The sequence below is a fragment of the Sorex araneus genome, chromosome X (assembly GCF_027595985.1).
Source record: "Sorex araneus isolate mSorAra2 chromosome X, mSorAra2.pri, whole genome shotgun sequence".
NCBI classification, from domain to species: domain Eukaryota; kingdom Metazoa; phylum Chordata; class Mammalia; order Eulipotyphla; family Soricidae; genus Sorex; species Sorex araneus.
In genome coordinates, this window is record NC_073313.1 from 22,117,784 (window position 1) to 22,144,396 (window position 26,613).

Here is a 26,613-nt window from a genome sequence, read left to right on the forward strand (position 1 = left end):
CATTGTTTTCTCTACATTTTCTTCCATGTGCATTATGGATTCAGTCTGATATTAAGGTTTTTAACCATTTTTGTCTGACTTTTGTGCACAGCATTAGGTAGAAGTTTGAGTTCTTTTTTTTTAACAAGTAGCTTCCCAGTTTTACCAGCACTACTTGTTGAAGAAGCTTTTCTTGCTCCACTGCATATTCCTTATTCCTTTATCATAGATTAAATGATCACATATTTGAGGGTCTATGTCAGGATATTTGACTCTATTCCATTGATATGTGGGTCTGTTTTTATTCCAATGCCATGCTGTTTTAATTACTACTGCTTGGTAGTAGAGTTTGAAGTTGGGGAGGGTGATGCCTCCCATCTTTTGTTCTCCAAGAATTGCTTTAGTTATTACTGGGGTATTATTGTTCCAGATGAATTTCAGGAGAGTTTGATCTATTTTGTTGAAAAATGTCATGAGTATCCTTATAGGGACTGCATTGAATCTGTATAATACTTTGGGGAGTATTGCAATTTTGACAACGTTATTTATCCCTATCCATGAGCAGGGGATATTTCTCTTTTATTTATTGAAGTACTGTTTTGTAATTTTCTTTGTATAGGTCCTTCACCTCTTTATTAAGCTGATTCCAAGGTACATGATTTTCTGAGGCACTGTTGTGAAGGGGATTTTTTTAATATCTCTTTCTTCTTTTTCACTATTTGTATATAGGAAAGCCATGGACTTTTGGGTGTTGATTTTGTAGACTGCCACTTTACTATACAAACCTATTGTTTCTAGGAGCTTTTTTTGTAGAGTTTTTAGGATTTTCTAAGTATAGCATCATGACATCCACTATTTACTTTATATTCCATAAATGAGTGCAATCTTTCTATGTCTGTCCCTCTCTTTCTGACTCATTTCACTTAACATTATACTTTACATGTTGATCTACCTATATGAAAACTTCATGACTTCATCTTTTTCTAACCCCTGCATAGTATCCCATTAAGTAGATATTCCAAAGTGAGAAGAGAAGTTCTAACACCAGATGTGGGTGGGTATGGCTTGGATCTTGCTGTGAATTGCAGAAGCCAGCCCATTCGAGATGTGTACTTTTTTATATTTTTGTGTGTGTGACTTAGCTCATTTGGATGCAATTTTTGCTTTCATCTAGCATTTCTCATGAACACACAGTACATAAACAAGTATGAAGTTAGAGTTATGTTCCTGTTTTGTTCTATATTATATCAATTGAAAATAACAAGCCACTTTAATACAATTGTTATGGCAGAATGAACTGTATGGACACATAGTACTTTTATACATGCATCACATGTAAGAAGACCCCATTCAGGTCCCAAATGCTGTTTATGCACTTAATAATGCTTCTTAGAATTTTTTCCAAACAGCAGTACTCTCTTTGAACTTACTATTATTTTGCTCGATAGGATGGAACATTCAAAACATGCACTCTACCACTGCGCTACACTCCCATAAATGCTTCCTATGCTTAGGTCAATGTTACCCACTCTGGAAGAAATTAACGTGTGCCAATCCAATATTGTATCTTTATTTTTTTCCTTTTCTTTCATGTATTCACATATGTATCTATACTCATACATATTGGCGGTAGTGTAAATTGTTGCAAGTCTTTTGCAGATAAATTTAATCCTAAGTTTTTAAGTCGATTTTATTTGGGTGGGCACAATGCACAGTATTCAAGGGGCTACTTTTGACTCTGTGCTCAGGAATGACCCCTGGTGGTGCTCAAGGGACAAGGTCCACATTTGGTGCCAGATCCCAATCAGAGATGACTGTATGCAAGGCAAGCACCTAAATCTCTGTACTCTCTCTGTCCCATGAGAAGCCATTTGCGTCAGGAAACTGTCTCCACTAAAACTACTGATACGAATGTGAGCTGTAAGTGTGTAAAGTTGTTGATAAGGTAGTGCTGCTATGGGGAGCAAGAGGAAATAAAAATGATTTGTAAGAAAATATAAGGACAAGCCTGTCAAAGTGGGGAGGGGTTTCTTTAAAAGTAAAAGAATTTCCTGGCCATATAACTATTTTCACTTCTATATTTACCAAATACAACTCGCCCACTAGTGAGATAAAGTACTGAGCTGGCGCTTATTGGGAGAACTATCATTCTCCCCAGTTGACATCTCTAAAAATGCAGCTTCAATTGTTCATCTATTTACTTCAGGAAAAAAAAAACACAACAGTCCTCAGGGTATCAGATTCTGTTGTTGCTCAGTGCTGGGTTCCGGTGCTGGATTCTGTTGCCTTGACAAGCTGAGCACATACAGCTGATTGGGGGAGTGTGGGATATCTGGGGTGCCTCAGCAAAAGTGGCAGAAGTGGGGCGGGGGGCACTCATGCAGATGTCAGATGCTTTCCTGTAAGAGATTGGCAGTGGGCATAAATGCTTCCAGCTGGACTCACCACCAAGCAGGAAAGTCATAAGGATTTAATAATTAAATCACATTGGTTTGTGATCATTGTTCTTATTAGGAAATATTTCTTTTTGATGATATATTGTGTGAGAGAGAATTTTCATATAAAGGCTGTGATTTGCATTTATATGTGATACATTTGCATATATATCTCTCTCCAAATCAGAATGACTTACTGAAAGTAATCATGAAAAAAGAGAGGGTAGAATATTGATGTAAATATGCCAAAGATATTTAAGGAAATGTGTAGGAACTAAAAAAGCTAATATGACATTGCCCCTTCAAACTCAGTTGTATTTTTCTTTATGTGAAAGCAGCAGGATGAGAGGAAGGCAAGAACAAGCTGGATCTGTTTATTTTGCAATTAGGATTTTGCGCCTTGAAAAGGATTTTGCGCCTTGAAATCTCACAATGTAATATTTTTATTTTTTAATTTTATTTATTTATTTATTTATTTATTTGCTTTTTGGGTCACACCCGGCGATGCACAAGCGTTATTCCTGGCTCTGCACTCAGGAATTACTCCTGGCAGTGCTCAGGGGACCATATGGGATGCTGGGATTTGAACCCGGGTCGGCCACGTGCAAGGCAAGCGCCCTCCCCACTGTACTATCGCTCCAGCTCCTGTAATATTTTTATTTAAAAAATATTATAATATTGTAATTTACCAAGTTGTTCACAATACAGTTGTCTCAGTCATTCAATGTCCCAACACTTATCCCACTACCAATATGACCTTCCCTCTACCAATGTTCCTAGGTTCCCACCTACCATCCCAGCCTGCCCTTTTAGCAAGCTCAAACAAATTTATTTCATATTATTTGTCAAAACACAAGGGCCATTATAATCATCAAAACTTTTACCAATGAAAGTCAATTTGTGATAGTTGTTACATCTCACAATAGTGTTACTGAAGTCACTAAGGGTTTCCTGTTCTTGCTCTTGCTAGTTGAGCCTTCTGTATTATTGTTTCACTCTTTGACCTTGGTGGTCTTCAATGCAACTTTTTCATCAGATTTGCTGTGATCCAACTGTGCTGACGGTACTGTGAACTTTGGAGGTGTTCATAGTATGCATATGCATGTATGTGGCCACACAGTCTGGCATCTGTGAAGCTGAAAGTTTGATGACTTGGCAGATTGATGAGGTTCAGTTGAGGTGCTGGACCATTTCTATGTTGAAGGGTGTCAAATAGGCTTGTGGGCTGCGGTGCCTTCAGGTAGAAAGGGGAATCTATCTGCTCATATTCCCAGAAGGCCCCAGAATTTTCAGCCTGGCACTGTCTACCTGGGAAGATTGGGTAGCATCATGTTCTGTTTGAGATTAGTTGTGGAGTTGGGCCTTTTCTTTGCTGGCAAAATGTTGAGTATGGGCAGGGGCTCACTGTCATATTATTAAGAAGATATAAGAAATATATATGTATATATAAGTTATGAATTATCGTTTCACTTCGAAGTAAAGTGCTCAGATCAAGTTCAAGGTAAGTGTGTTACTTCCAGGACCTGAGCACTGCCAAGTGTGCCTCCCCCCCCCAAAGCAGAACAAAATGTTCAATGACAGTGCTCAGGAATCTCTCCTTCCTTGAAGGACCATATGTGAGGCCAATGATTAAACCCAGGCTGGCTGCATGCAAGGCAAGTTCCTTACCTGCTGTACTATCTCTCTAGTGCCAAAGATAAGAACATTTAATTTGTGTGTGAAATCATGTTTCCTAGACTACCCTTGCCTTTTTTTGTCAATAAAAGCAAATTCTGGTTCCAAGGGAAGAGTATATGCTGGGGGTTGCCATAATCTCCATCTACCCGAACCTGGAAGTAAAACATTTACTTTGAACTTGATCTGAGCTTCACTAAACACTTATGTGTTGTGGATCTATTGGAGTTTTCTGCTTCTAGGGAGTATCATGATGCTGTACGGGAGTGAGGCATCTTGGAACCGTGGGTGTGCAGATATGGTGCTGTATTGGCCCCGTACATGCTCGCTTCTCCTCTAGAAATCTAATTTAAAGATTAAATTACTAACAGTTTCAGGATAATAGCAATAAGTGCAGCTCAGGGCCATTCTGCACGGGAGGGGGCTTGTGTGAGTGCTGTGAAACTGGCCCTTTCTGGATGTGGGGAAGCTGCTTGTGCATGCTGTGTATGAAAGAGCCCAGTTCGCAGCAGGCAGGAACTGCCAATGCAAAATGACTTCTTTGAACCCTGTGCAGTGTACTTCAAATTCTGTTGAATTAATATAATCCCCAAGCAGTTGACTTGTGGCTCTACGAGGAGTACTTTCAGATGGGCCCTTGAAACCTCAAGGACAAAGCTGGAACCAGGTACTCACCACAGAATCAATATTTCTGTATCCCTTACATGTTTATTTATTTTTCTCCCAGGATTTCCAGCGGGAGAGCTCCAGAAACCTTTCTTTTGGGGAACAGAATATCCTCGGTAAGTAAATTAGTAAAGAAACCAGTTATTGGCATGCTGCTTCTGCAGAGCATGAAGTATAATGGCAAGAAAAGCAAAACCAAAACCAAATCCTCTGGTTGTTGAGCGAAAAGAAGACTTCAAACCCGATGCAAGTTACCCTCTCTCAATATGTTGGTTTTCTGGATTCTCATTCTAAGCGGTATGACTGATCAGGAAGGCAAAATTATTCACAGTAGCTTTTACTTCTATGCATGAGCTCACTTATGCATTGACTCTTACTACAAATGGCTTTTGAAGGTTTATTAGGATTTGAGTTGATGGTGATGGGTCTAAAACCATTTCAGAGGAAAGCAACAATGTGAATGAAAAAAAGGCAAAGGGCTTATAGAATTGCAAATACTCTGGTTTGGCTAGTCTTATGGGTACATGAATGGAGGTAGTAGAAAAGAAGTCTGTAAATGAAGGTTGAGGTTTGATACTGGAGGGCTCTGAGTCAGATAAAGAACCTGATCTTCAACAGGGAATAGTAATGATGGAAGATTTGTGGGATTTTTTTAGCCACACTTGGCTGTGCTCAAGGTTTATTCCTGGCTATAAACTCAAAGATTACTCCCAGTTTTGATCTGGGGACATATATGGTGCCAGCATTGACCATGTGTAAGGCAAGTGCATTACTTCCTATACTTGCTCCTAAGATTGAAGTTTTTATCAAGTGAAAAAGATAATCAGATTAGTCTTTAGGAATATTACCTAAGTAGCTATAGAACTAGTCAAAACTGATACAATTGGAATTAGGGTATCCTTATTTTTTATGTAGATAACTGGGACTTGCAAAGTTGTTAACAATAATGTTTCAGGCTAATGTTCCCACCTCCAATACCCATGACCCCAGGATTCCACCCACCCCACAACCTGACTTCTTGACAGATACATTTTAAATTTTAATTATTGTCGTTTGGGATCCATGCTTTTAGTATTATTTGGTCTAGTGATTTAGATATATAGAGATACCTCCCCTCTACATCATTAAGTTTATAGGAAATTAATATTGATGTGTATAACAAATTTTGGTAATAACCATTGTAAATATCACCATTTTAATTAATTTTTTGTAGTGCTGGGGATCAAGTCAGATACATCTAAGCCTTAGGCTCAACCAGTGAGCCACGTATCAGTTCAAGATCACCCTTTTACTTTTACTATCTGCCTTTATCTGCATAGAAAGTTTAGTCTTGATTTTAGAGGATTGACTTGTGTTTTGGTGTAGGTAGTTGACAACTTAGATTTGATCATGCATGTTACAAAGATGCAGGCCCTCACATATATAAAAACAGTGAAATATGGTGCAGTGTTTTGATTTGGGCTTCAGAAGCAGACCCTGTGACAGGAATTGAAGTACAAATGTTCTGTTGAACCAAATGGCCATAAGATTACTTCAACTTTGAGAGTTTGATAATTTCCCTGTTCACGCATAGAATGGCCCTAACATAATGACAGCATGAGATTGTGGTTGCTTCAGACAGAAGAATGGTTATTTCATTGCTGACAGCAAAACTGATGCATCTATTAAATCCATGGAGTATTAAGAACAAAAGAGAAACTGAGTAGGTGGAAAAATTCACGTCTTCCCCATTTTATTTTTGGAAGGCTATATTTTTCTCTGCAGGAGTCATTTTATTTCTGGCCATCCACATTTTAAAAGGCATAGGAGAGTTTTTTAATGACATGCTAATTTAAATAATGCCCATTGATAAAATGAAATATGTGAATTTAGTATTATGAAACATGATTATTGTAAGGCTTAGTCACATAAAATTACTTTTTGTCTCTTGTCCAAAGGATTGTGATTATGCAACTGAGAAACTTAACAATGATTCAATCATTTTCTGAATTCTCTATTACCCTTTGCAAATAGGAAACTGGTTAGAGCAGAGTCCCTCTTAAGGGACATTTTTTTTTTGCAGAGCGGTTCCTAGAAGCTTCTGCTGTTCATTCCTAAAATTCATCCAGTCAATAGCATTGACTGAAGGTTGCAGGGGACTTAGTATTTTTCTCAAGGCTGAAAGGCCTGGAAATATGAAATGTTATAGGCTATACAGTGATGGCTACTGCTGCAAAAATTAGCACTACATAAAACTACAAGTTTGTCCCACACTGGTATGACTGAAATGCATAATTTTACTCTTCTTTAACGAAGGTTTACAATGATGGAAAAAACAGTAGGGAGCATTTTTTCAAATGCAAATTACCTTGCAGGAAAGAAATAACAAAGGAAAGAATTGATACCAAGGGGAAAAATTAAATCTTACAGCACTTCCTTGGGTATAGTTGAGACAAACAATTAGCATGTTAAGGATCATTATGTCCCTTAATAACATGTTGCTTCAAAAATTTTCATTCCTTCCACTTAAGGGTCCTATCTGTTTGCTGGGTGGCTTTGCTGTTGCATGTCAGGAACCAACTGTGAAATATTTTTAGCATAATTGCAGATCTCAGAAAGCATTGTCATAACAAGGCTCTTAAATTGTCTATAACCCTCATCCATATGTTAAATGACTAAAATTTGTTACATATAGATCTGTCACTTGCATCAATTGGTGAACTTAATCAGTTAAACAATGGTTACTTTCTTACTGTGAAATGGGTCACAGGATTGAGTTGTGATCAAGGAGAGAAGGGTTTGGCCTTACAAAAAACTTGTAGTTGAGAGAGAAGATCCCAAATACACATATGGAAACCCCATCATTGGTTTCTTCATATATCATCAATATGCTTGGTTTCAGTTATCTATTTCTATGTAACAAAGCACTACTAAACAATCACTGATTGGGTCATGCTTCTGACGTTTGGGCAGGACTCAGCAGAGATAAGTTGGAAAGGTGAACTGGGGCTTGAGGATCTAAAATTAGTTTGCTCACGTGTCTGATACCCTAGTTGCGCTGTCTCAAATGACCAGGGCCTTGCTTGGGGCCTGGTTGGCCTTCTCTCTGCTTTTAGAACTTTTGTCTGCTTTGAGACAACTTTTGGCATGTTTTGCTCTCTTCAATTGGTCCTGTCCCCTTCTCTCTCTTGTTCTCTCTGATTAATGCAACTTTTCTTTTATGGTTAATGAAAGTGGCAGTTCCCTTTCCAAGGGGGAACAAAATGGAAGCTACAAGGTGTTTCCAGGCCTAGATCCAAAAGTCACTCCCAGCACCTCTACTTCCGTTTGTTAGTCCCAGCAAGACCAAGGCTAATCAGATGAAGGAAACAGAAGCACACACCTACTTCCTAACAGGAAGTAGGGGGGCACACACATTCAGAGCTTGATGCATTTGTCAGTAATTGATCACACTATTCTTCTGAGATGAAGAGAAATAATATAGCTTTCCAAATCTGGTTAAGGCTTTACAACATCTGCTCTTGGGTTGTGAGCTTGTTTGTCACAGAAGCAGAGAAATGTGACTGTCATTGAAGGCGGAGTGCTCAGACTTAATCTCTACTTATTCAATTTCTTATGCCTATATTTAGCAGACAATTGAACTTTCAAATTTGTAGTGATATTTCAACAGGTAACCAGATAAAGAATAAGTGATATTCACAATAGCCAGAATCTGGAAACAACCTGAGTGCCTGAGAATAGACAAATGGATAAAGAAATAATGGCACATCTATACAATGGAATACTATGCAACTGTTAGGAAAAATGAGGTCATGAAATTTGCCTATAAATGAATGGACATGGAAAGTGTCCCGCTGAGGGAAATGAATCAGAGGAAGAGGGCAGATATAGAAGGACTGCATTAATTTGTGGTATATAAAACAATAAATTGTAGACTAATATCCATGGTCAGGGAAAACAGGGACTAGGAGGACTGGTCAATGGTTGGAATCAACCACAAGTGTTTGTGTGGCAGAGGGTAAGTGAGATGGAGAGGGCCAGAACGATAGTATAATAGGTAGGATGTTTGCCTTACATGTGGCCTACTCAGGCTCAATCCCCAGCATCTCATATGGTTCCCTGAGTACCACCAGAAGTAACCCCTAAGCATTGCCTCATGTGACCCCCCAAAAAAAACAGCAAAAAATATATATTAAAAAAAGATAGAGAAGAGACCAGTATGACAATAATATCTATACAAGAACTCAGTGTTAAAAGTAGATAAAGGGATATTCTTGATAACCTTTCAGTATCAATATTGCAAATCATAATTTCCAAAAGGAGAGAGAAAGAGAGGGAGATAGAGAAAGAAGGTGCCTGTCATAGAGGCAGGCTGGGGGTTGAGGGTGGGGCTGATGGGAGAGAACCTGGGAACACTGGTATTGGGAAATGTGCACTGGTGGAGGGATGGGTATTGGAACATTGTGTGACTGAAACCTAATCATGAACAGCTTTGTAAGGGTCATTTTACAGTCATTCAATTATAAAAAAGAAATGCTAGCTTTACAGAGAGGACCTTTCACACCCTGCTGTTTTCACAGGACACTAAGGTCCATCCATGGTCAAAATGACACTCTTAGAATTTATATGTTCTCTATCAGTTTCAATTAGTAAGGGCATGTTTCAGTTTTTGAGATAAGTTTATAGGTAGGGTTATAAGATTGTTGTTATTATTAATTATAGCACTAAGACTGTGATAGCTTCACTTGCATTGAAAGAAATTATGGAATTATGCTCTGAGTTTCTAAGTTTGTCATTTTTCCAATTATTTATGCTCTAGATCCCTGAGTTATGGTGCTATAGGAGTAATTGTTGGACATGAGTTTACACATGGATTTGACAATAATGGTAAGTAGTCGTTCATTGTACAAGCTGTTGCTTTCACAATGGTATTAACTATGTGGTCATTTATTGTTGTTACTATGGAGCGACAGCACAGCGGGTAGGGCATTTGTCTTGAATGCAGCCAACCTGGGTTCAATTCCCCCATCCCTCTTGGAGAGCCTGGCAAGCTACCTAGAGTATCCTGCCCACATGGCAGAGTCTGGCAAGCTACTGTGGCGTACTCGATATGTCAAAAACTAACAAGTCTCACAATGGAGATGTTACTGGTGCCCACTCGAGCAAATTGATGAACAACCGGACGACAGTGCTATATATACTATCTTTGCCTAGTGATGTCATCATGAACTGAAGGGTATCTAAAGCAGCATGGTTTCTGATTGAACATGTTTGTTTGTATCTTGCTGTGATAGCTCACAATAAATTAATCATTCCCACTGGTGATTTTGTAGGGAAAAGGACTCATAATATCAGTGAAATTAGCTTTGCATTTTGATCAGAATTGTAGCAGTTTTAGTATTTTTAGGAATTGCTTTATAACTTCACCCCTTTGTCATTTCTTTATTCACTATCTTGAGAGATATTCTCTCTGGAGGTATGAGTTTTGCTTCAAAAAGCTGCCAAGTTAGACTCAGTGAATTAGAACTCTGGAGTTTGGCTGGATGGTTTCCAGTATTATACAATGCTTAATCTCTGTATTTATCTTCAATGGCTTATATTAAGAATTTTATAATTTCTATTAATGTACAATGCATAATATATAATATGCTATTTATCCTGATGAAATATAAGCAAAAAATCAGGATATGGCACCAACTGAAGAAAAACATGACTCTTTGGGAGTCACTATTTTATTTTTACCCATTATTTAAACATTGTGATTACAGGTTGTTCATGATACATTTTTACAGGCATTCAGTACTCCAACACTAATCCAACGACAAGTGTGACCTTCCTTCCACCATTGCCCCCATTTTTCAACCATCCCTCAAGCCTGCTTCCTTAGCAGACACAAAATGTTATTTTATATTGCTTGTTCCTACTTAATGGTTAATGGAGTTATAAAAATACTTCAGTAAAAGAAATTTTGTGAAAAATTGTTATATTCATCACATTAAGTCCTCATCTGAGGATTTACTGAGCTGTTCATTGCTAGTTGAACCTTCTGTGTTAATGTTTATGTTTATCAAGCTTAGTTGGATTTTTTTTCTTCTTCTTGGGTCACACCCAGCTATGCTCAGAAGTTACTCTTGGCTCTGCACTCAGGAATTACTCCTGGAGGTGCTCAGGGGACTATATGGGATGCCAGGGATAGAACCCGCCGGCTTGGCCATGTGCAAGGCAAACACCCCACCCCCTGTGCTATTGCTCCAGCCTTGCTTAGTTGGCCTCTATGTTACTTTCTCATCTAAGTTGGTGTGCTCCGACGAGGGTGTCAGTATTGTAGAATTTGGAGCTATTGCACAGCTGTGAATGAGGCCACATGATCTAGGAACAACAGAATATTTAACGGGGCCATGAGTTTTACATGGTGACAAATGTTGTGGGATGTGGGTGTGACTGCCAGGGCATCCACAAGTAGGGGTGGCGTACGGAGAGGGTACCCACCTCCATCCTGAGAAGACCCCAGCGTCTTCCTGCCTGAAGATAGGTATATCTGTAATTTTTGGCAGCATCACTGTCATTTTAAATCAGCACACCCTTTTAAAAATTTTCATTTTTTATTATTTTGCCGTTTGGGTTACACCCAGAGATGCTGAGGGATTACTCTGGGTTCTTCACTCAGGAATTACTCCTGGTGGTGCTCCGGGGTCCATATGGAATGCCAGATATCAAACCCGGGTCAGCTGCATGCAAGGCAAATTCCCTACCTGTTGTGCTATTGCTCTGGTTCCGTCTTTCAGCTTGGATAATTATTGGACAGCCACATGAAATCTCCCAAGTTTATGAATTAGCAGCAAATTACTATTACATACATATCAACACAATGGTTTACAGCTACTTAAGATCACAGCTGGCCCAAAGCAGCATTGTGTAGAGGCCCCATTTTCTTCTATATCTGTGGTAACCCTTTTCTGGGTGCCTACCCATGCCCCAGACACCTGACTGCTGCTTCTTCTGGATAATTCTTCCTAAGTTCCAACCAATCCCTCTTTCACCACCTAGGACTTTTTGCTTCCCTCCCTGTTAAAATGGTAGCTGTTTTGTCCTCATATATATCTCCTGAGCTTTACGTTTGGTCTTTGCATATTTGATTTATCTGAGAGGAGAGCCTTAGCTAAGAAACAAAAGATAGTAGTGATTGTTTGGTTCTAGGCCATTTAAAATTTTTTTGGCTCATACCCAGCGATGCTCAAGGTTACTCCTGGCTCTGTACCACTCAGGAATTACTCCTGGTGGTGCTTGGGGAACCATATGGGATGCTGGGGATCAAACCCAGGTTGGATGCGTGTAAGGCAAACGCCCTACCCTTCGTACTATCGCTCCTGCCCCAAATTCTAGGCCATTCTACTTGGGAAATTTAAGTACAGTTCTCCCCCAGAATCTTCTGGAGATCCTCAGGACAGGATCTAATGATTCTCCGTATCCAATACTTAGAACAAATTCTTATTATAATGTTTTTTAAGTAGTAATACTTAGAACAAGTATTTTTCTCTATCCAGTCAATCCTTAGGCTTGTAGGAAATAAATACTCTGTAGCCAATATTTAGAACAATGTATTACACATTTAAGTATATGCCCAACAACTCTGTTATGGTTGGTTGTTTGGTGGCTGGAGGACAGTGACTCTGACGTCCCAGAGGGCTGGGGGTATCCAGCCTTGTTGTAGTGTTCTGGATAATTCCAATTATCATCCTGGTTTAGGGGACTTTCTTGTAAGTCCATTAAAGAGTTCCATATTTATTTTTGGGGTTTGGGGACATACCTGCCAATGTTTAGGGATTACTCCTGGATGTGCACTAAGAAATTACTTCTAACAGTTCTTGGGGGACCATGTGGGGTGCCGGGGATACAACCCAGGTCGGCCACATGCAAGGTAAATACCCTACTTACTGTACTATCACTACAGCCCCAAAGAATTCTCTATTTAAACAAATAGTTGCCTTAAATAGAGAATGTAGGTTAAATACACTCAAACTTTTTGTGGAGGCATCTAGAGAAAATGAAGAGTTTATGGCCCCAGAGAAGCATGTATAACTAACATTTCCCCCATGTTTTGGAGATTTCCATTCTTTTTCCAATTCTCTTTTTTAGAGCAATCTTCCTTGTCACAGGACAGATGGACCTTCCATCCACGTTGATGACTATAAAATGATTCATAACAGCGGTTTTATGTGTCTCCTGGCTCCTGGCGACTTGGAAGAAACCTGTTTCTATAGGGCTGAGTCAGGGGTTGTAGTGGCACCAAGTGAATGACTCAATTGGGGTTGTTCCTATGGATCATTTTGAAATTTCACTGATTGTAATGCTCCGACTTCCTCCATGGCCTTTCTGAATATAGCCATTTTGCTTCAAAATTCAGGGAACAGATGGGGTCAAATCAGGTGAAAATAAAGAACCCATGATTGATAAAGAACAATATGTAGGATTATTTGACGGACCATTTAAAAAAATGTTCTTTATTCCTTAGAAACCTCATCCTCTTTTTCCTTTGCCCCACTTTAACAATTAGTCTCTAACACTGGAGAGAAGGCAGGAGCCATAACTGGGAGTCTTCTTTCTAAGCCTATTGAAATGAGGGGACAGAAGATTGAAGGAATTCATTTCCTTGAATAAAACAAATATCGGTTGACTTTTTTCTTTGTTAGGTAGAAAATACGATAAGAATGGAAACATGGATCCTTGGTGGTCAATTGACTCAGAAGAAAAGTTTAAGGAAAAAACAAAGTGTATGATTAATCAGTACAGCAATTATTACTGGAGAAAAGCTGGCTTAAATGTGAGTATAACTGTGGTTACGGGGCATCTTCTCTCATTTGAACATGAGATTGCTTTAGAACATTGGTTCTCAAAGTGTGGTTCCCAGCCCAGTCTAAAGTTTCAGTGTCCTTTGGGAACATTTACTTTGTGCTCAGGAATGATCTGCGGGGCCGGGAATTGGACCCAAGGTTGGCCATGCACGATGCAAGTGTTTACTTGTTATACTATCTCTCCGCCCGAAACACAAATTATTAAGTTCTTCTTCTGTCCTACTGACCTGGAATCTGTACTGTCTTGTCTCAGTCTAGCACTATTTTTTACAAGCCCTCATGTGATTCTGACACAAGGTAAAATTTGAAAATAACAGCTTTAAGCATTAACTTGTTCTCCTAGATTCAGATTAATGTAGAGAATTTTTTAGCAAAGAGAAATGTATTTTTAAAATTTATATCCCATATTTAAAACAAGTTTTTTCCCCAACTTATTGCTTAAATTTAATTCATTGAAATCATACCATACTAATTTGAACTAAGGAGACCGAAGTGGTTAGGAGTTCTTAGATATAAGTTTGAGCAATTAAATGTAATTTTTATCATGTTTATTTTCTATTATATAATTTCCCCAAAGACAAATTTTAAATTTTATATGTTCTTTAGTGTGCATGTGAAATGTTTTTTTTCTTTTTTTTTAATTTTTAAATTAGTGAATCACAGTGAGGGTATAGTTACAGACTCACACATTTTCGTGCTTGTTTTTCCCTCATTCAATGTTCGAGAGCCCATCCCTCCACCAGTGTCCATTCTCCACCACCAAAAAAACCAGTATCTCTCCCACCCACCAATCCCATGACCCCATCCCACCCCGCCTCTGTGGCAGGGCATTCCGATTTGTTTTCTCTTTCTCCTTTTGGGTGTTGTGGTTTGCAATAGGGGTATTGAGTGGCCATCATGTTCAGTCACTAGTCCACTTTCAGCACGTATCTCCCTTCCCGCGCGGGATCTCCAATCACATTTTACTTGGTGTTCCCTTCTCTATTTGGGATGACTTTCCTCCAGCATATGAGGCCAGCTTCCAAGCTATGGAGCCAACCTCCTGCTATTATATACTACTATTCTTGGGTGTTAGTCTCCTACTCTGATATTTTATATTCCACAGATGAGTGCAATCTTTCTATGTCTGTTCCTCTCTTTCTGGCTCATTTCACTCAGCATGATACTCTCCATGTTGATCCACTTATATGCAAAGTTCATGACTTCATCTTTTCTAACAGCTGCATAGTATTCCATTGTATAGATGTACCAAAGTTTCTTTAACCAGTCATCTGTTCTTGGGCACTTGGATTTTTTCCAGATTCTGGCTATTGTAATTGTTTCTTTTTATCTCTCCCTCCATCACCTTCCTCTTTCTCTCTCATCACTTTCCCATTCCCTTCTTGTTGTAATTCATAATAATCATCTTGATGTGCTCTTCCTCATCCTCCTGTATAGACAGACATATGTGCGTGTGCATGTGTGCACCTATACACACAGAGAAACACACACACCTTTTTTTAGTTCACTGATTTAAGAAGCTGCCTAAAATTCCATAGTGTGAATCTACTATAACATTCCACTCTCTTGTTGAGGGTTATACTTTGTCTCTGATTAGTTTTCCTCAGTAAATGCTGCTACAACAAATATCCTTCTATGAACATGTTCTTCTCTTCCCTACAGAATAGGTTACACTAAATAACCTATTTATAGTTTACACTAAATAACACACAGCATAGTGTCACAATAAAGTTATACTGTTTCACACTCCCATTAATTAAACATGAAAGGGCAATTGTTTATTGAGGTTTTATTTTTTTTGCTTTTTGGGTCACACCTGGTGATGCACAGAGGTTACTCTTGGCTCTGCACTCAGGAATTACTCCTGGCGGTGCTCAGGGGACCATATGGGATGCTGGAAATCGAACCCGGGTCGGCCGCGTGCAAGGCAAACGCCCTACCCGCTGTGCTATCGCTCCAGCCCCTGTTTATTGAGTTTTATTTCCAATTTATGATCACCTAAAATACATCTGGTTGGAGAAAGAATAAAATATGTGGCCAATTCTGGTTCGTCTCTGGCACCAAATATGGTCCTTTGAGCCTCAACAGGAGTTACCATGAGCACTGTTTGGTGTGGCCCAAAAATGAACAAATAAATATAACCAGAGAGATAGTCAAAGGGGTAAGACTCTTGTCTTACATGTAGTTGACCCTGGTCTGATTCCTGGCACACCCTATGGTACTCTAAGCGTCACCAAGGGTCATACTGAGCACAGAGGCTGGAATAGCCCCCGGGCACCACCAGATGTGGCCCACATACAGTCATATTCCTCTCTTAAAAATAGTTCCCACGTTTCTATCCTGCATCACTTTTCAAGGCAGTTTTACTGCTTTGTTATTTTATACTTAAAGTGTCATACATATGAATTAATTTTCCCATGGGGTTTAATATGATAATTTACCTTTATTTTCTTCCAAATATATGGCTAATTTATTCAGGATCATTAATTAAGTGATGCTATTTTTCACACTGAATTTAACATTTGTCAAATATTGGAATCTCACATACACAGAGATAAATTTCCCAATCATTTACTCTATTTTCCATATCTATTTGCTGTTTTCTATACCAATACCTTATGGATTTGTTGGATTGTCCTGGTATTTGTCTATACAAGTGTTCCCTTATTGTTCTTCTTTTATGTACTTGCCTTTCTCAGTAAAATATTCTTCTGTATACCCTCCAAGATCATTTTGATCATTCTTTGCCCTATAGAGAGAATCCCATTGGGATTTTTAAGTTAAATCATATTACATATATGGAGTTGATATTTTATGAGATATTCTCCTTGTCCAAGTATATGATATGCTTTTAAAAATCTATCTCGCTCTTGATTTTGGTTTTCAAATATGAATTTATATTTTTCCATATTTAGCTTTCTAACATAGTTTTGTTTATTTTTATTTTCTCTTCTTTTTCTGGCTCAATAGGTTAGTTTTCATTGCAATTCTTCACTATTGTTTTCTTGTACTTTTCCATTGCATTTCTTGTTCCTAGTTTCATAATTATAAGAAACATTTATTTTGTTGACTAAGAGAACAGTAATGAAGAATTGTTTATAGGTTATGCTTCTGTGAGAAGACTTTCCTCTAAAACAAAAACACTGTATACTCCTCTAACTATTCTACTTAAAGGCATAACACTTAAGAGAAGCAAGAGAACTACACAGAACGGAAATAGACTAGTACATATATATGTGGTTTACCCAGGGTCTGCTGGTCAATTCCCAGGCATGGACTCCACCCTGAAGCTGGGAACACCGAAATCCTTCTATAATTCTATTATATTTGTGTTTTATTTCACCACCTCACTAAGTTAGACACAGGTCCAAATCTTGCTTCAAAAATACAACTTTTAAAACATTTTTAACATTTATGGAATTTATTTAAGTAAGTATTTAACATTCCTGAGTCTCCGTATCTTTATTTGTAAAATAGGCAACTATTTCTGAATGCATTCTTTTGTTGTAAGAATTAAATGAGTGAAATAATACAAATAATCGGCTCAATGCTGACCTATTAGTGCTCAATTAATGGTAGGGAGTATTCCAAATACATTGAGACAGTTTCGGGGGAACACTCAGCTGTACTCGGGGCTTACTCCTGGCTCTGTGCTCAGGGATCACTCTTGGCAGTGCTTGAGAGAACTTAGGGGGTACTGAGTATTGAACCCCAGTTGGCCACATGCAAGGCAAACACCCTGTCTTCTGTACTATGGCTTCAGACACAGATATAGAAACATTCTTATAGGTACCTCATCCTAGGAGAAAACAAAGTATAAAACTTGAAGATCAGGGAAAAATAATAGAAATGTTTCCTGGATTAAGGGATGCATATCTCCTAATAATTATTCTGTACAGGCTTGAGAACAAGACTTTCCATTTAATTGAAATAAACTTAATCCTTACATGAGTCCCCAGGGGCGTACCTATTTTACATTTAGGGAAACAAATTCAAGGGTATTGAAACTCAGAGCCTAGATTGGAGTTTACATCAGTACGACTCCAGAATCTATACTCCCTCATAAAATGTTCAGATTCTCTTATTTTAAGTCCATTTTATACCTGGATATTGTGTTTAGGATGGGATTATGGTGCAAGGCACTATTCTGCAGCATGCATTTTAACCAGTGTGTCACATCTTGAAACTGAATTTTGACAAATGTGTTCCTTAGTCACAAGGACAATAGAAAGGACAAGCCTCACTCAGCATAAATCCATTCAACCTTCAGAAAACAGCTTCAGTTGTGTTTCCGTGGGAGAAGGGGATGACTTTCTTTCTGGATATACAGGATCATGCTTTTTTTTGGTCCTGGCTCCATTTGTGGCCCCCAATCCTCTGTACCTGACTATGATTTTGGTGAATTGGGGGGGATCTCTGAGGAATTCTACAGCCATCTGGTGTACTGAGGTGGTCTGGAGTAAGAAGAAGCTGGAGGCTGAGGCAACCCCTGAAACCTCTAATTTAGATCAATCTTAGAGGACCAAGGAAGGAGATTAATTTCAAGCATGAGTGGATATAAAAAGAAATGCCAGAATCAAGAGGAACTGAGACTTGGAAAAGTAGCACATTTTGGAGCAAAGATTCTGGAGACAGGTTGCTTGGGTTTGAAACCCTGAGAGGTGTGGGCAGTTCCCTTAATTGCTCTTTCTTGGGTCAGATTCATGAGAAGCAGATTTCGAGAAGGGGTTTCTTTGGTGAATGACTTATAGCAGAATTAGTTTCAGGATAAACCTTCTGAGGAGGATGAAGAAGTAAAACATGTTGCTTTCTGGAGAACTTCAGCTCAGCTTGATCCTAAGAAAGGTTTCTGAAACATGAATTACCACATAGAAACTGTTCACTGTGGTGCAGAGGGCTGGGTTATTCCAACTACACTCAAGCCAGTTACGGAGAAGAGTGTAGCCTCCTGATATTTTCCGAGTGGGGTTATTATCCTAAACTAAGGTTAATCTTCTTGAGTGTGATAGCAGTTGCAGTAATGGGTACTCGATCCTGGGAATCCAGAGAGGCACCCATCACTGGGAGTAGCCCCTGAGCACCACTGGGTAGGGCCCCCACACAAAGAATAATATGAAGAGGGGCTGGAGCTATAGTACAGCGGGGAGGGCGTTTGCCTTGCACGTGGCCGACCCGGGTTCTATTCCCAGCATCCCATATGGTCCCCTGAGCACCTCCAGGAGTAACTCCTGAGTGTAGAACCAGGAATAACCCCTGAGCATTGCCAGGTGTGACCTAAAAGCAAAAAAAAAGAGAATAATATGAAGAATAAATATTTTCTGAAACAATAAAAAATAAACAGCATTAAAAAAACACTCTTCAAATATTTGGAAGAATTTCTTCCTCATGCTTGGTTGGTTGTCATCCTGCAAACTTCTGCCTTGTGGTCCGCATTACTTCTATTTGACGTCTCTTTCCCATGAGAACTACCGTCCTTTTAATTTTTCATGGAAATTGCTGAAGGCATAATGGTTGATGGTTGGCCTTGAAATCATCTTCCTGTGTTAATGGTACATTTTGTAACAGATAAAAACACGCAGAATACCCAAATTATATAAGGTAGCCAAATAAACTAATCAGCATATTGACATGTCTGTTATTTTTCCCTATTATTCCTGAGTCACTTATAATGCCATTAATATTTTCCTGGAACTGCCTGAACTGGTGAGAATAAAGAGGTACATGAGAAGGAAGTGTGTATCATAATGAGATAGAAAGGATTCTATCAGGAGCACCTTGCTGGGGTTCGTTTTCCATCTCACAATATATTCTTACCACTTATGATTTATTGAGTGTAATGTTCTTTTTGAAATTTGACACCTTTTCTTGCTGTCATACCTATGCTTCTTGCTGAATGATGTTTAAAATTTTTTTTCTTTTTCTTTTGATTAGGTGAAGGGGAAGAGGACTCTGGGGGAAAACATTGCTGATAATGGAGGTCTGCGGGAAGCTTTTAGGGTATGCAATGTTACATATGATAGAATTTTTTTTCGCTTTTTGGGTCACACCCGGCGATGCACAGGGGTTACTCCTGGCTCATGTACTCAGGCTTACTCCTGGTGGTGCTCAGGGGACCATATGGGGTGCTGGGAATTGAACCCGGGTCAGCCACATGCAAGGCAAATGCCCTACCCGCTGTGCTATCGCTCCAGCCCTGATATATGATACATTTTTTTAAGTAAACTTTAAATTTTTTTTTAAAAATCATCAGATGAGTAAACCTTATTTTGCACTATGGACATGTTCCTGAGGTTAGATTTTGGTATATTCTGTAAAATGTTATAAAAATAATTCTATTTCCTCACTGACAGCATTATATACTTATTCAACGAATAGAACTAAACTTCTTCCTTTTTCTTTTGGGGTATTAAGCCACCCTAAAGAATAATGTTTGCTTACCAGATAAATAATCCAGCAGGTAAGATGCTAGTCTTGGATACCATCAACCCAGATTTGATTCCTGGGACTGCATATGGTTACCTGAGCACAGAGCCAGGTGCAAGCTATGAGCACTGCTGGGTGTGGCCCAAAAATCAAATAAAATATTTGCCATAAGGAAACCAATATTAATAGTATTTTGCATTGTAGGCTTGGTTCTATCATTTCATGGGTCTAGAACATTTTACAATAATTGGTATGAACAAGTTTGCATTGCACTGTAGCACTGTAGCACTGCCATCCCGTTGTTCATCGATTTGTTTGAGTGGGCACCAGTAACATCTCCATTGTGAGACTTGTTGTTACTGTTTTTCACATATCAAATACACCATGGGTAGTTTGCCAGGCTCTGCTGTGCGGGCGGGATACTCTTGGTAGCTTGCCGGGCTCTCCGAGAGGGACGGAGGAATCGAACCTGGGTTGGCCCTGTGCAAGGCAAACACCCTACCCCTTGTGCTTTGTCAACAACAAAATAAAAAAATTCTTCTTGACTTCAAGAAACAGATCATTTGTTTAAAATATTGTTTTTAGAAAATACATTCAAAATAATTCAGAGCATGTCATAGAAGTCTTGGCTCAAATCAATGTTCCTTATGTTCCTCATTCTCTAGAGCCTTTCATATAGTTTTTTCCTTTTTGAAGTTATAAATATTTTTATCACTTATTTTTATTGAGGTAACATTAGTTTACATTAGTTTGGGTGTTCTTACTCTTGCCTCAGCAACTCTATGTATCACATCATGCAACTGTATATATCATGTCACACTAATAAATGTCCGGTTACCATCCACCATTTTCTACGAACCAGTCGGCGGTCCTACCCATTCCATCCACTTCATGATTACTGGTAACACTTCCTGGTAACAGCCAGTTTGTTGTCAGAGACCAAGGTGGTTTTTTTTTTTTTGCTTTTTTGGGGGTGGGGATCACATTTGGTGATGCTCAGTGATTACTCCTGGCTCTGCACTCAGGAATTACTCCTCGCAGTGCTTGGGAGATCATCAGGGATGAGCTGGGGATCAAACCCAGGTGGCCACATGCAAGGCAAATACCCTGCCCACTGTACTATTGCTTCAGTAACAGAAACTTTTGTGGTTTTTACTGTTTTTATTCTTTGCTTTGCTTTTTTAAATTTTATTTTTCAAAGCTGTTCTTTGTTTCTTTATATCCCACACTTGAGTAAAATTGCACAGTACTTATCTTTCCCTTCTGTCTTATTTCACTTAGAATAATTTCCTAAATATTCATGCATTTTGCCACAAATAGCATGGATTCATCATTTTTTTTTTTGTAGCTGGGCAGTACATATGATCTTTGTTTTTTAAATTCAAAACTTAATTTTTTATAATACCATGATTTACCAAGTTGTTTTTAATACTGTTATTTTGGGCATTCATTGTTCAAACACCTGTCCCACCCCCAGTGTGACCTTCCCTCCAACAGTGTCCCCAGTTTCCCACCCACCACCCACTGATCCCTTAACAGGTACAAAAGAATTTCCTTCATCTTGCTTGTTACAACCTAAAGGTAAACGGAAGTATAAAAATAGATCAATAAAAGTTAGCATGTGACAATTGCTATGTCTCACAATTATACAACATGTTCTTTATCCAAAGCATGTGCCATCAGATATGTACATTACTTCCAGATTTTGGCTATAGAGAATAAAACTGAAGTGAACATTGGGGACCACATATTTTCAAATTTGTGTTTTTGTATTCTTTGGGCAAATATGCACAAGTAGAAGTGCTGGATTACATGGTAGAACCATTTTTAATTTTTAAAAGGAGGCTCCTGTTGCTGAAAAATAGGAGTCTCCTGACTTTCTTAGTGCCTGCACCCAATTACTTCCCCTTCAGCAGTGTATGAGGGTTCCTTTTTTACCACAGCCTCCCTCACTTTTTTGTCTCTTGACTTTTTGATACTAGCCATTCTAACTGGTGGGAGATGAAATCTCATTGTGGTTTTGATAGGCATGTCCCTAACAATAGGCTGTTGTTTAGGACAAATGGTGAAATGTTTATTTAAATCCCCTGCCCATTTTTCAATCATGTTTAATATTACTTGGTTAATAATTTTAAGTATTTTATAACTTTCTGTTGAAATACCAAACATCCAAATTATGACCAGAAACTAGTAGTTCTTATATATTATTACAGGTAAATGTTCACAATATTTTTCTCATTCTCAACTGGGCTGTGGTTAAATGAGAAATATATAAAAGATGTGGAAAGATTTTTCTTAAAGTTAAATGAATTCCATGTAAAGAGGAGATTGCTATTCCAAGGTGATATCCTTCCTGTATCTAGTTAATAGATTTTTTATAAATTATGTTGACACACATGGTCCCCTGGGAATTGCCAGGGGTCACTCCTTAGCACAAAATCAGGAATAGCTCAGAGCACCACCAGATGTGGCATGAAGATGGGCAGAAACACAAAGTGAAAAATGGTATGATAGAAGCCTTCCTTTTTTTCTTGGCAAAGTAAAACTGTCAATATATTGACCCCCAAATTTATTTCTACCCAACCTTGCCATTGTGAAAGATTTGTTTGTTCCCTGGAAAGAACAGAAAGAACAAGGCTTTTGTGGCATATAAAAATAGTTTTGAGTTATTCAATATCTAGAAAATTTTGGCCTAGCTGCTTTGGTATTTGTTGAACACACAGGTTTTGTTTAGCTTGTTTGTTTGTTGAACTTACTGCACTATGAGACAATAGGATATTGGCTTAAGTTTCTGGTGCTTGTTTTCTTAAAGGAAAGTTTGTCATGATGCATTTTGCACATGGTGGAGTAGATATTTAATATCAGTACACTGAGAGCATAAAAGAGAAATTATTCTTGTAGAACATCATTGATTCTGTTTCTCTCAACAGGCTTATAGGAAATGGATAGATGACACGAGGCAGGGAGTTGAGGAACCACTCCTACCAGGCATTACGTTCAACAACAACCAGCTCTTCTTCCTGAGTTATGCTCATGTAAGTGGACTGACAAGATAAATCTGAGATAACGTGTGGAACTATGACTTGTTCTTTTGATCAAAAGTTTGGCACAAAAGTTTAATGACATTCAGAAAGAGAGAGACAGACATAGAAAGATTGCACTCATCTATGGTATATAGAATAACAGAGTGGGAGACTAACACCCAAGAACTGTAGAAATAAGTACCAGGAGGTTGACTCCATGGCTTCGAGGCTGGCCTCACGTTCCGGGGAAAGGTCAACTCAGAGAAGCGATCACCAACTACATTGTAGTCGAAGGCCATGTGGGGGAAGGGAGTTGCGGGCTGAATGAGGGCTAGAGACTGAGCACAGCGGCCACTCAACACCTTTATTGCAAACCACAACAGCTAATTAGAGAGAGAAAACAGAAGGGAATGCCTTGCCACAGTGGTAGGGTGGGGTGGGGGGGAGATGGGATTGGGGAGGGTGGGAGGGACACTGGGTTTACAGGTGGTGGAGAATGGGCACTGGTGAAGGGATGGGTTCCCAAACTTTGTATGAGGGAAGTATAAGCACAAAAGTGTATAAATCTGTAACTGTACCCTCACGGTGATTCTCTAATTAAAAATAAATAAATTAAAAAAAAGTTTAATGACATAATCTTGACTTTAGCTGAAATTTATCCGCTCATTCATTTTTACAATACATTTCACCTTCTGAAAGTTTTATGGGACATACTCAAGTGATTCCGTGAATGGTTATTGACTTTTATCAAGTGAGCCACCAGCCCTTTGGTAACTTACTTGCTATTTCATTACCATGCCCTGACATTTTTGTTTGATTTTTTTTGTTTTGGGGCCACACCCAGTGGTGCTTAGGACTTACTCCTGGCTCTGCACTTGGGGGTCACTCCTGAAAGTCTTGAAGGACCATTTGGGGTGCCAGGGAACATGGGTTGACCTGAGGCAAGGCAAGAGCCCTTCCTGCTGTACTATCACTGCAACCTCATGTCCTGATTTCTTAATGTATTTCATGCTGTTGGTGACTATCTCCAGTGACTGGTCCTTCGTCTTTCATGACTCTGCCCCTTCTTGGATTTTCCGTCCCCATTGCCTCATCTGCTGGCTTAATTCACCAGTTCAACTAGTACAGAGAATCTTCCAGGCCGTCTTTCCAAGTTTAAAGTGACTATGCCTAGATCATTAGAACTGAAAAACAGCAACAAAGGCAAGGAGAGAATCCTGTCTCTATTGTCTTTGATGGATTCTCTGAGAAGACATGGAAAGGTGTATTCTCAATGTGGCCCAAATTTATATTTTTTTAATTTATTCTCTTATTGAATCACCATGTGGGAAGTTACAAAGCTTTCAGGTTTAAGTCCCAGTTATACAATGCTCTAACACCCATCCCTTCACCAATGCACATATTCCACCACCAAGAATCACAGTATACCTCCCCCCGCCCCTCCACCTCCCCTGCCCCCCACCCTGCCTGTATAACTGATAAATTTCACTTTACTTTCACTTTACTTTGATTGCATTCAATATTTCAACAAAAAACCCTCACTATTATTCTCAATATGGCCCAACTTTAAATTTGAGCTACTGTCAGTTTGTTGTAAGTTGCTATGCTACTGGTTTATGTCACAAATGTTTAGGCCTACTATCAATGTCCCCAGTCCCCCCCACCCTGCAGGCACTTCTCTCTCTCTCTGTTTCTCAGTCTCTGTCTCTCTTTTGGGGCATTATGATTTGCAATACAGATAATAAAAGGCTATCATGTATATCTCTTTAGTAACTTTCAACACTCAGTTTCTGTCCAGTCTTTGTGGTGAGAAATGTACATTGGTGAAGGGACAGGTGTTGGAACACTATAGGACTGAACCACAATCATGAACAGCTTTGTAACTATGTATTTTACTGTGATTCAATTAAAGAAACAAACAAAAAACCCCAAACAAAATCCTTAAATGTTTAGGTCTTCTTTTCCAAGTTCTCAAAGAGGGACTATGAAGATTTTTATGTATGTCCTCATACATAAAATTTGCATCTGTGTGCTCAAATCTAGACAAAATTTTCATCAGGACAAATCCTAAGTTATCTCTAGACATATGATTAAAAGATTATCACCTGTCTACAGTAATTTCTTAAAGGTGACATGACAACACTTAAATCATTATTTGTCACCTCAATATGAACAAAACTAGTTTTCAGCAACATAACTTTCTATTTCAGTCGCTCCACCCCCCACCCCCCCGCCCCACTTCATGCCTTTTGGGTCTTTCAGGTTAAACAATTTGAATTTTAAGGTCCTAATTTTAAGGTCTTAATTGATTTTTCTATCCTTGTTTTTATGACATGTTTCCCAAAAGCTAGAAGTTTCACCCTTTTAACTGCTCTTCAGAGCCAACCTTTCTTTCTCCCCGTTACCCCACTTGTCATCCCTTTGGCTCAGCTTTGATCTCTGGAGCAGCTTTATGTTTCTTACTTTGACATGTTTCCACCACTGTCGCTCATATGTGTCACTGAAGTACCACTTTTATTTCATTTGTTGTCACTGAAGGAACTGCAGTGACCTCCAGGTGCCTCCCACATCGAGACCATGCACCTCCAGATGGCTTTCAAAGTGCTCCTCAGTATGGTCTAACTCTTCCAAACCAGCTCTAAGTTCCCACGGCTTCACCCGACTCACTTCTAGCTGGGCATCTACCCTCACTTTCATGCCACTGTGCCATGTTTGTTGCTGGCTCTCTGCATCTGCATTCTCTTTTCCTTCCATGATACAATCCCTTTCTTCCTCTTCCTCAGATTTTTCCAATTCCATCTTCATCCGTCAGGATTTGCGTTGAGTTCTACCTCCCCGACATCTTCCAAAAACTTCTCTGGGAACTCTCGTGCTCATTACAATCTCCAGCTCATTTAAGATTACCTTCATTACCCTGCAGTTCAATATGTAATTATTCTCAAAATGGTAAAGACTTTTAGTTTTATCTCCATGGATAAACTTCTGGATCCTTATTCTTTCTGGGTGCTTATTCTCATAGCACCCAGAAAGATATGTTGAGTATATAGAAGACACTTTAAATTTTCAGATGAATTGCCCAAAAGAATAAAACTGATACAGTTTAAGTAAGAAGACTTTCTTTGGGGAACAGCACTACTAGATCAAATATCTAAAATAAGCATGTGGGGCCAGAGCAAGAGAGAGAGAGAGAGAGAGAGAGAGAGAGAGAGAGAGAGAGAGAGAGAGAGAGAGAGAGAGAGAGAGAGAGAGAGAAACAGAGAGAGCGAGAGTGTACAGCAGGCAGGGTGCTTTCCTGGGAGACAGCCTACCCAGGTTTTAACTCTGGCACTAACTAGGGACCCCAGAGCCCTGCTTAAACTGATCCTTGGGCACAGAGCCAGCAGTAAGCCCTGAGCACAGTTGGGTGTGACTAAAAAATAAACAAATACAAAACAGTTGGGATGTTCTAGAGCAGGCATTGGCAAACTAGGGGTCACGGGCCAAAGATGTTCAGTAGTCTATCTTTGTAAACACTGTTTTATCAGAAAGCAGTCACATTCTCTCCTTTATGTATTATCTGAGAATGGTAATGTGCTACAGGAG

At 39.1% G+C, this 26,613-nt stretch overlaps 1 protein-coding gene across 2 annotated transcripts in view; it reads left to right on the top strand.

The window, feature by feature from the left end:
* PHEX (phosphate regulating endopeptidase X-linked) overlaps positions 1-26,613 on the top strand; it is a 256,340-nt gene that overhangs the window by 224,024 nt on the left and 5,703 nt on the right. For both annotated transcript variants that reach the window (XM_004612239.3, XM_012933584.2), the window contains exons 16-20: positions 4,816-4,870; positions 9,553-9,620; positions 13,424-13,554; positions 19,517-19,582; positions 22,939-23,043. In XM_004612239.3, coding sequence (XP_004612296.1) covers positions 4,816-4,870; positions 9,553-9,620; positions 13,424-13,554; positions 19,517-19,582; positions 22,939-23,043 — 425 coding nt within the window. The remainder of the gene's footprint in view (positions 1-4,815; positions 4,871-9,552; positions 9,621-13,423; positions 13,555-19,516; positions 19,583-22,938; positions 23,044-26,613) is intronic.